Source organism: Cibotium barometz, chromosome 53 (genome assembly GCF_041138505.1).
Source record: "Cibotium barometz isolate CiBa-2024 chromosome 53, ASM4113850v1, whole genome shotgun sequence".
Lineage (NCBI taxonomy): Eukaryota > Viridiplantae > Streptophyta > Polypodiopsida > Cyatheales > Cibotiaceae > Cibotium > Cibotium barometz.
The window spans coordinates 19979135-19990285 of record NC_141098.1 but is presented as its reverse complement, the minus strand read 5'-3'; the positions used below and the strand labels follow the sequence as shown (position 1 = coordinate 19990285).

Sequence of the window (11151 nt, the reverse complement as noted above, 5' to 3'; positions counted from 1 at the left end):
CACGTCAGGCAGAGGGTTACCATCAAACTGGTTCCTCGAATTGACTTACAAGCGCTTGCCGCCAAACTTGTCAGTGTCATAATTATAAGTTTGCTTGTACATGTTTAATTTCTGCATTTTGGTGCTATTGATTTTTATTTGTAAATTTGTGTTGTGAACTTTTCTTTCATATCATCAAATTCTTCAATCTCATTGCGTGCTGTGTTTTTGGCTATTGACTCCAGGAAGGTAAAACTGATGAGAAGAAAAAGGCATTTGTACCACCTCCACGCTTTGTCAGTATTGCTGAAGTCAAGTATGCCCTTTAAACCAAATTTTCTCAGTGAAGCTCAAGAAAGTGAGTTTCAAATTAATTTGCCTGGTTTTTTCTTCAGAGATATGAGAATACCGGTGGACAGAAAAAGAGATGCGATAACTGGGGAGTTTTACGACACATTTGAATCACATTTATTTAAGGATGGCTACCTAATAAAAAATGTCTCCACAAAAACGGTTACTGCCTCAAACATTGAGCCATCATTCGATGAGCTTCAAAAGTTTCAAAAGCCAGGTGATGAGAAAAGTGGTGATGCCGTGGGATTGGCGTCTTTACTTGCCAATCGGAAGAAGGGGCACTTCATGAAAGGTGATGCAGTGGTGGTTATTGAAGGAGATCTAAAAAATATGATGGGAATTGTTGAGAAAGTTGATGAGGATAGCGTTTTTGTCAAGCCAAAATACAAAAATTTGAAGGTGTGTTTTTCAATGTGTTAGGTTGGCTCTCCTCTGTTTTGAAATGATCACGTTCATAAAACTCAAATCTTTGAAACTCTAAGTACATTTTGTATGGATGTGCACTTACTACTGAGAAAGCCTTGAACAAATGTGTGTGTACGCTTTTTTAGCTCCTAACACCTCTGGGGATCTTGGTAAGTGCAGGGAACACTTACTTTCAAAGATAAGCAGCTATGCAAGTTTTTTAAAACTGGAGATCACGTGAAGGTGGTGTCAGGAAAACATGAAGGTACCACAGGGATGGTAGTGAAGGTGGAAACTCATATTCTGGTCATTCTTTCTGATACGACAAAAGAGGATGTAAGTGACGGGGTGGACTGCTATTAATATTTGGGATCTTCGTTTGTCCTTTATTGTCTCCCTTTTTTCTACCTGCATTTTTAAAAGTGATCTAGCTCTTAGTCTTCACTTTTCATGAAAATGTATTCATGCCAAAGAAATCCTTGGTATGATAATCACTCATCAAGTAGAAAGTGGGTTTTTCTTCGTCTGGGTGCACGTGTATAAGGCCTCGCTTTCTCCTAAGTGGGTAGATCTGAGATGACCCCCTTCTCCTGTGTGTTTGTTCTTTTTTTTTTGTTTGGGGGGGGGGGTGTTGCTGGGGCAAGTGGGTGGAGGTGAGTTTCTCTCTTCCACCCACCCACCCACACATGCCCGCATGACCAAAAATTCAAGGCAGGCTTAGTATGATTCTCTTGCTAATTTTGCACATGAACATACTGATTTAGAGGACCTTGTCTTTTTGCCTACTTGGAAAAATTTGGCTGTACTTTCTTTTCTCCTTCCTTTCATTCGTGAATATTGTTGAGGTGGGGCTTTAAAAAATTCAACCCGTCAAGAAGATGGAGTTTCACCTGTTACCAATGTATTGATAAAATAAAGAAAGGAGCTTTGTTGTTGATGAAGTATATTTCAGCTGTATGGCGTTGCTTGGTTTTGTTCTGGCATACATTCATACGTTGATCTAAGTAACTCACAATGAAACATGTTTTTGCAGATCCGAGTATTTGCAGATCATGTTGTTGAAAGCTCCGAAGTTACTTCAGGCTTAACCAAGCTTGGAGATTATGAACTGCACGATTTGGTTTTTTTTGAGTAAGTTCTGGTTGTACTTTTTGCAACAATGAGCAATTACCTCCTGCTGGAGAGGCATGGGCGCTACCCTAGTGGCATCTAAAATTTCAGTACCCTCTCTTGCAATACCCACAAAAAACAATGATCAATTTATATTTGTCTGTTATGCTTGTGCAGCATCATCAGAGACGTTGATGGCCTCAACAATATTTTTCTAGTTTATTAGGCGTGGTCAATCATGATGCTTATAAGCCCCTTGTGTTGTTTGCAGTCAGACAAATGTTGGAACCATAATTCGAGTAGAAACAGATGGTTGCCAGGTAATAGTTGATACAATGTTTCTCTATCTGGATCACTTTGTTGCGATGTTATTTCCAGGATTTAGACACATTGCCAGGTTTCAAGGCACTGGTTGGATGCAGATTTTGAAGGCAGTTCCCGAGAGACCTGAAATCATTACTGTGAAGCTTAGGGATATGCGGAAAAAAGTGTTCGACAAGAACAGTAGCACTCAAGATCATTATATGAATGCGATATCCTTGAAGGACATTGTGAGAGTTTTGGAAGGGCCATTTAAGGTACAGTTAAGTCTTCAGAGGTGCCTAGTTCATGTCCTGCTTAAATCTTGAAGTGAATTGGTTTTTATCTGAGGATTTTTGAATTTCAGGGCAAACAAGGTCTAGTGGAACACATTTTTCATAACATACTTTTCGTTTATGATCGTCATTACCTTGAGAATGGAGGATTTATCTGTGTACGTGGGCGTTCTTGTGCTGCTTTAGGCGGTTCTCGGGGCTCGGGAGTGAGTACATTTAATATTTCTACTAATGTTTTTTTGTCTTGTTTTGGAGTAGAAGACTTTCTGCCAACCTATTTGAACTCACGTAGTTTGTCCATGACACAGAATAATGTTCCGAACTTGGCTTCCAGTCTTGGTGCAATGAAATTTCCACCAGGTGGACTTCCATCATCGAGCAGGACTGCATTACATGGGAGCTTCCCTCCCCCAAATGGTGTGCCTTCCAAGAACTGGAGCACAATCTTAATTTCATTTCCTCATGTAGTAAGGATCTGTAAATGTGAGCTGTTTTTGCTACAGCTGCGGGTGGAAGACACAGAGGAAGGAGGAGGGATGATGGCATTGTTGGAAAGACGGTGAAGATTAGGTTGGGTCCTTTTAAGGGCTATCGTGGGCGGGTGGTAGACGTGATTGACTCCTCTGTAAGGATAGAACTGGAGTCTCAGATGAAAGTGGTTACAGGTATGGCATGAGGGAACTTTTGTTTAGTTTCCTGATCAAGTTGGATTTCCTTTTCTCCTAATCACTGCTTTGATGCATTTTGAATACTTTGTTTGCTCTTTGTACAGTAAAGAGAGACCAGCTGCTAGAATCTAATGAAACTGCAAATCTTTATCGGTATTCTTACAAAGCTAGTGTTTTCAGTGAGCTTTAAATATGCCATTTAAAGAATGAACATCTTTTGAGCTGTAGATAATGGTTTTTCAATGCAGGGAATCACCTCGGTATGGAGCTGGAAGCGAAACTCCGATGCATCCATCCAGGACACCCATGCATTCTTCCATGACACCCATGAGAGATCCTACCGGTGAGTTTCGAGATTGTCCTATGGTGTTATGCATTGCAGAAGGTTTAACACATGCTTGCATGTGTATGTTGGTTTTGTTTTCAGCTACACCTTTCCATGATGGTATGAGAACACCGATGCGGGATCGGGCTTGGAATCCTCATTCACCAATGACACCTTTGAGGTTGGTAAACATGGAAAATAGAATGCCTTTTTTTTCAAAGAAAAGAATGTGACATTTCTAAAGGTGTTGCAATAGCTACTTACAGCTACAGGCACAATCAGCAATTTTGCTAAGATCTTTTTTTTCATTTCTTTTAATGTAAAAACTTACACCCTACAAATTTGCAAAATAGCTACTCTAACTCTAGGTAAGGGCAAGTTAAGGAACTCCCTTAGGTAGGCGCTTGCCTTGCATCAGAATGGAAATAATTGTAACAAGAATCCACATATACCTTAAAAGACAACGGGACTGGTTATAAGTAATGAATTTATGGCCACTGGACTTATTCTACACTCAAGTCTCAAACCAAGGAACACAATTCCATTACTATGGATAATCACAAATTTTTTTAAGAAAAGAAATGACTAAAAAATTAGGATATCTAGAGTTGAAGTGAGAATGCTGTCACTTATAGTCTCTAAAAACTGCAAGATAAAACAATGGCAGAGAGAATTTCTAATATCCTCCTCTCTTTAGATGGGGCGCATGTCTGGATTCAGTTCTTATGGTTCTTGGTATTCCAGAACTACCTTCACATGAAGGTTCAGAATGAGAGGCTCGAGGGCTACACCTCTTATTTTTGTGAATCCTTTGGTTTCTGGTGTGAACCACTTGAGCAAGTGTGATAGGGACAAGTGTCATCCGGGATTGTAACATGTTCTGGAATAGTTTGAATTTAGTTGACCCATCCTATCTTCACTCAATCAAACCCATAAGATCCAGGAATGCAAGAGTCCTGATAGATAAGTTCCTCAAAACCTTATGAGGAACCATTATACCTTGCAAATTTGATCGATAACGAGACTCGACAGAAGGTGGATACGAGATAGCATCATTGTTGTGAACACCTGGAAAGAGTACACAATCATTCACACATGTATGGATGCTCTTGTAATCCATACCAAGGGCGGTCAGCACTCTCCTTCCTTCTTTCTTGTTGTGGGCACCTGGTTGTCCTTGGGAAGCATCTTCTTTATGAGCCTTGATTGAACAATATATCAATCGTCATACAACAATGTAATGGGTATAAAAAAATGCAACTATGATTTTTTCGTTGATGGGGCTAGAACAAAACCTATGGGGATTTTGCGCAATCTGAGAATCAAGACTTTTGACCTAAGTTTTTGCCACTTCTGATCCAGTGTCTGATTTTGTGCTGGGATGTGTAGTTTTGTTTTAAGCTTTTATATATGTTATCTTTTGGGTGAAAGTGTCAATTCACATCTTTGATTTTTTTCTACACTAAGTGGTCTAAAGTGGCTTTATAGCTATAAGCAGTGAAACGTGCCCGTAAGGTAGGGATACCACAGTGGGTCTATAAATATGAGTTGGAGGGAGATCCATGGACTTAGATCTATGGCTGGGGAATAACTGCCCTTTCTTGGGCGCCTATTGCTGTTGGTATTAGAGCCACTGTGTAGCTTGATAAAGTGAAATTCTTGCGTATGGACTGTGGGAGTTTTGTGCGTGGAAACCTTGTTTTTTTGAGAATTGTGCCAAAATCCTTGCTGTGATTTTTCTGATCTAGGTCATCTCATGTGAGGAGGTCTGTGAACTTGCATTTGGAGATGAATTTCCCTATTAATTGCTGAGTAGCCTTGCTTGGATTGATAAGTTTTCCGAAGAAGAAAGAACCCAAAAATAGATGAGTGCACTAATGATTGATGTATGCTAGGGAAAGGGAGGGTCGGATGTCAAACTAGCAATGCCAATAATAGGAAAAGAGAGGGCCATCAATATTAAGGGAAGATCAGAAAATTGGAAAAAAGGGTAATGATTTTGGGGCTGATTGCGTGTTTCTCCCTTTCCTGTACTAGATTTTGGGGGTTTATACCTGTTTGCAGTCACCATAGAAGTGATTTGCTGATTGATTTGCTCCCTAGACCTTGAATTTGACTTTTCCACTTTGGAGATTGCTAAAATTTAGTAGAAGGGGGAGCTTTAGTCCATGCGGAAGGTTCTTGATATGTGGGATCTAGATATGAATCCACACATTTTTGCATGGGCCTAGGACTGGCTTGACATAGCCAATTTCATTGAATACTTCATAGGTCTATAAATATGAGTTGGAGGGAGATCCATGGACTTAGATCTATGGCTGGGGAATAACTGCCCTTTCTTGGGTGCCTGTTGCAGTTGGTATTAGAGCCACTGTGTAGCTTGATAAAGTGAAATTCTTGCGTATGGACTGTGGGAGTTTTGTGCGTGGAAACCTTGTTTTTTTGAGAATTGTGCCAAAATCCTGGCTGTGATTTTTCTGATCTAGGTCATCTCATGTGAGGAGGTCTGTGAACTTGCATTTGGAGATGAATTTCCCTATCAATTGCTGAGTAGCCTTGCTTGGATGCCTGAATTCAGAAAACTGGAAAAAAGGGTAAGGATTTTGGGGCTGATTGCGTGTTTCTCCCTTTCCTGTACTAGATTTTGGGGGTTTATACCTGTTTGCAGTCACCATTGAAGTGATTTGCTCCCTGGACCTTGAATTTGACTTTTCCACTTTGGAGATTGCTAAAATTTAGTGGAAGGGGGAGCTTTAGTCCATGCGGAAGGTTCTTGGTATGACAGGTTTTTGCATGGGCCTACGACTGGCTTGACATAGCCAATTTCATTGAATACTCCATACTACATAGGTCAAATTCTGGAATACTCTTTTTTTGGTAACTTATGTACTTTTTGTAAAAACCCCTATTTAATGAATTTAATTAATGATTTTTATTCCCAATTTTGAAGGGTTTGAGCTGTTAGGGTTAGGTTTTGGAAGGCACTTCAACAGGAGGCGTGAGAGTCACAGAGAGGAACACGACTGCTCATGTATTGATTGTGATAAAATGAAGTACAATAGCCACATAAAAGATGTGACCTAAAAGTGTGTTCACATGGTCCGGCCATAAAGTGTGCTAGGTGGACCAAATCACTTATAAACCATTATAAGTGAAACTGAGCTAAAACTGGGGGAAAAAACCTCCACTAACTGAAGTAAAAAGTGCCCCAGTAACCTACTGATGATCACTAGCACTCCCCTGGGTGCATACACAGCATAAAACCCAACAAACCCCCCTGGAGTGATATGTGATCACTGTACATCATCCACCAAAAGGAAACAAATTCAAAGCAGTGCGGAATGCTTCGAATTTCGGACATGGTAGTGCCTTGGTGAAGATGTCTGCCACATTCTGACCTGTAGGGCAGTAAATCAGACTGATATCACCTGCCTGGAGTCTCTCCCGAACAAAATGATAGTGAATCTCAATGTGTTTCGTGCGAGCATGAAACACAGGATTCTTAGCCACGGCAATCGCACTCTGACTATCAGTATAGATAGGTGTAGGCTCCTCCACTGAAATATCCATATCAGTCATAAGACGACGCAGCCAGACACACTTAACGGTAGTAGTGTAAGCTGCCCTGTACTCTGCCTTACAAGACGAAGTGGCCACTGTGGTCTGTTTCTTGCTTAGCCAAGAAATACATGAAGAGCCAAGAAAGAAACAATTTCCACTAGTGGAATGTCTGGTATCAAAATCACCAGCCCAATCTGAATCGCTGTAAGCATATAGCTGCACGTCACCCCCCTCAGGATAAAGCAATCCAAGAGACAAGGTATCCTGCAAATACCGAAATACACGCTTGACAGCTTGCCAATGTGACAATCGCGGGCTGTGCATGAATCTGCTCTCAACTGAGATACGGCATACTGAATATCTGGCCGTGTAGTACACAAGTAAATAAGGCACCCAACAGCCTGAGCATATGTAGTGGCATCAAATAAAATACTGTCATCCTGTAGTGACAGTTTCATCTCAGGCTCCATAGGAGTGCTAATAGGCTTGCAATCCTGAAATTTAAACTTCTCCAGAAGTTTAGCAACATACCGAGATTGCAACAACCCAATGCCTCTGTTATCCTGCACAAACCGTATGCCCAAATAGTAGTGTACGAGCCCCAAATCAGACATGTCAAATGTCTGTTGCAGTATCTCTTTAAAAGCTGCAATTTTGTCATCATTTGATCCCATGAGCAAAAGATCATCTACATAAAGACTGATGACCAGCAGATCTTTCTCTTCTTTCTTTACATACAAAGTGGCTTCTGATGGACTGTTCACAAAACCTTGAGTGAGCAGGAAAGCATCTATCTTTGCATACCAAGCTCGTGGAGCTTGTTTCAAACCATACAAGGCCTTTTTCAGCCTGCATACTTTCCCTTCATGACCATGTTCTGCAAAACCTATGGGCTGATGTACATAAACTTCCTCCTCGAGGTCCCCATGTAGGAAAGCAGTCGTGATGTCCAACTGATGAACAACCCAACCACGATGTGCAGCCAATGCAATGACACTCCTAAATGTCGACATACGGGATGTAGGAGCAAATGTCTCCTCATAATCAATGCCCTTCTTCTGTGCATAGCCCTTTGCAACTAGACGGGCTTTGTACCTGTCAATGGATCCATCTGCATGTCTTTTCAACTTATAGACCCACTTAGTACCAATGGCTTTCTTGCCTTTGGGCAGATCAACCAAATCCCATGTTTGATTCTTTTTAATAGAATCAAGTTCATCTTGCATGGCTTTGCTCCAATGCACATTGTCTCGTGCATCCACAAATGAATCAGGCTCATCATCATCTTGTAAACTGGCTGCCATAACCATATTTAAATCCATGATGTGTGCATGCTCATTGGTTCGTGTCTCCCTACGAGTATGGCCAGCAAGAGGAGTCTCTAGATGGCTGTCCTGTAATGTCCTCAAATACCATCTGTCTGACCTGTGGAGCCTGCTGCCCCATATTTGGCTCAACTTCTGGCTCAATTTCCTGCTGAATTTCTGCACCACCTTCATGATTAGCTGGCTGTCCTGCACCCTCATGGGTTGGATCACCAACTGTGGAATGAAACTCCATAGGTAGTAGACCTTCAAACACATCATTTTCAGCCTGATTTGCATCATAACTAGCCATGGATAATTCTGATTTTTCATCAAAAATCACATCCCGACTAGTGAATATCTTCTTGGACAATGGGTCATATAACCGGTAGCCCTTGCTCTCACGGCTATACCCAACAAAAATACATTTTGTGGCTTTATCATCCAACTTCCTCCTCAACTCTTTGGGTATGTGTGCATATGCAAGACACCCAAAAGTACGAAAATGTGATACCGAAGGCTTGCGGCCATGCCAAGCCTCAAAAGGAGTAATGGAAACCAATGCCTTTGTGGGACATCGATTCAAAATATGACAAGCACACATGACAGCTTCCACCCAAAAGACATGTGGTAGCTTCTTTGCCTTTAACATACATCTGGCCATCTCCATGAGTGACCGACTCTTCCTTTCTGCAACCCCATTTTGTTGTGGAGTATAAGGAGTCTACTCTCAAGAAAGGAATTCAACATGTGTGACACATATTCCCTCCCTCGGTCAGAACGGAGAGTCTTAACCTTGCATCCTGACTCTGTTTCAGCAAGTGCTACAAAGGCCAAAAATGCATCATATACTCGTGATTTCTGTGTCAACGGATAGACCCAGCATATACGAGAGAAGTCATCAATAAATGTAGCAAAATAGAAGCAACCTCCTAATGACTTCGTCTGCATGGGACCACAAAGATCACTGTGTATAAGCTGCAACTTTGCAGTTGCTCGTAGAGCCTGATCACGTGGAAAGGAAAACCGATGCATTTTTCCCAAAATACATCCTTCACATATGTGATCTGGAGGCTTCTCCATAAGAGGTAGGTCTGTCAACATGTTATGTCGTTGCATAAGCATAAGACTACCAAAATTTACATGCCCCATGCGAGCATGCCATAACTCCGCATCAACCATAGCTGGAGTAAGAGTGAATGCATTATAAGCAGACTGATCCACTGGCTGAAATGCATCCAACTGATAGAGTCCATGACATAATGTACCAGTAAGTATCAAGGTCAAGGCATTAGCTTTGTCTCTGACCATGCATTTGTCATCATCAAAGTTGACTTGCATACCACACTGTGCTAAAGAAGAAATGGACAATAGATTCTTCTTTATCCCTGGTACATATAAGGCATCTGTAAGGCGAAGAATAGAGCCATCAATGGCTGTGAGCTGAATCTCCCTAATGCCACGAACCGGATATGAAGCATTATTGGCACACTGAACGGTCTTGCCAACAGGGGCAGGGCATACATTACAAAACAAATCCCTGCGAGATGTAATATGCTTTGAAGCACCACTATCAAAATACCAAGTACATGCATGCTCAGTCACACTGAGTGCCTGTGAAGACCAAGAGGCATCATAACTGCATGTGTAGAAACAGTAATCCCTGTCTTCAACAAAAGAAGCAGTCTCCGGAGGAGCTTTAGAGGCATCGTTTAGAGACATCCCAGATTCCTTCGCCTTCTCTTTGGCAATCCTCTTCCTACACTCTGTGATGTAGTGACCTGGCTTCTTACAGTAATGGCATTTGCCCTTTTTCTTGGGCTATCCATCACCTTTCTTGGTATCTTGAGGTGAACCACCATCACCTGAATTCTGATTTGAACTCTTTGGCTGAGACTTGCCTTTCCCTTTTTGACCTGTCACAAATGCTTGTTCAGCACTTGTGTTCATGTTCATGTTCTTCCTGATTTGCTCTTCCTGTAACAAGAGAGCAACAAGTTCCTGATACTTTAAGGGCTCAACAGCATTCCTCATGCTGAGGTTCAAAGAGGTATGAAAAGCCAAGTAGGATCTTGGCAAAGAGTTGCTGTGTCTCAGGAATAATCTCATCCACATTGATGAGTTGCTCTCTCAAATCCTGCAGCTTGTTCAAGTGGCTAGACATATCATCTCCTTCATGCATCTTCTGATTTTCTAGCTCTCTTTTCAAAAATGAGATCCGTGCCTCATTACGAGCAGCATACATCTGCTCCAAAGTCACCCATGCATTCCGTGAAGAGCCAGCTGAACGAATATGAGGTATAATAGACCTCTGTACTGACAATGCAATAAGTGATAAGGCTTGTGCATCTTTGGCATCCCATGTCTTCTGAGCATTTGTTATTTGAACAGGCAGTGGCTGACTTGGTGCTTGTGCCTGTTGTCCTCTTCCACGAGCACCCCCTTGGCGAGGAGTCTCTGGAGCCAATGGACCTGGACGTGGTTCATCACCACTAACAAAATCCCAAAGACCTTTTGCCACACGAGCACATTTCTCAGCATAAAACTCCACAAGGAGTAATTCATGCCATCCAACTTGTCTTCCTTAGACAAGTACGTGAACACATCACTTTGCTGTTGATTTGCCATTATGCCAGTGCACAATGTTGTACTTGTGTATCAAAAAACCCAAAAGCAACTGTACTCCATACAGCTGACCCAAATATGCCTGCACTCTCAATCCTCTGAATGTGCAACACAATGCACCACTGATTGAGTAGAGCAACAAAGGTGGCAAACACAGTGCCAAAATGCCCAAAAATGCCCAAAATTTCTGCACCCAAAGCCTTGCAAAAGCCTGTAGAGATTTC

At 41.7% G+C, this 11151-nt stretch overlaps 1 protein-coding gene across 7 annotated transcripts in view; it reads left to right on the top strand.

Annotated features, from left to right (window-relative positions):
* Window positions 1–11151, top strand: part of GTA2 (global transcription factor group A2) — a 49157-nt gene that overhangs the window by 1933 nt on the left and 36073 nt on the right. For all 7 annotated transcript variants that reach the window (XM_086789188.1, XM_086789184.1, XM_086789181.1 and 4 more), the window contains exons 6-18: window positions 1–69; window positions 225–295; window positions 375–732; window positions 919–1074; window positions 1772–1869; window positions 2120–2168; window positions 2271–2426; window positions 2516–2650; window positions 2753–2861; window positions 2948–3109; window positions 3217–3265; window positions 3361–3455; window positions 3540–3618. The exon at window positions 1–69 is cut by the window's left edge and continues 15 nt beyond it. In XM_086789188.1, the coding sequence (XP_086645314.1) occupies window positions 1–69; window positions 225–295; window positions 375–732; window positions 919–1074; window positions 1772–1869; window positions 2120–2168; window positions 2271–2426; window positions 2516–2650; window positions 2753–2861; window positions 2948–3109; window positions 3217–3265; window positions 3361–3455; window positions 3540–3618 (1586 nt within the window). The remainder of the gene's footprint in view (window positions 70–224; window positions 296–374; window positions 733–918; window positions 1075–1771; window positions 1870–2119; window positions 2169–2270; window positions 2427–2515; window positions 2651–2752; window positions 2862–2947; window positions 3110–3216; window positions 3266–3360; window positions 3456–3539; window positions 3619–11151) is intronic.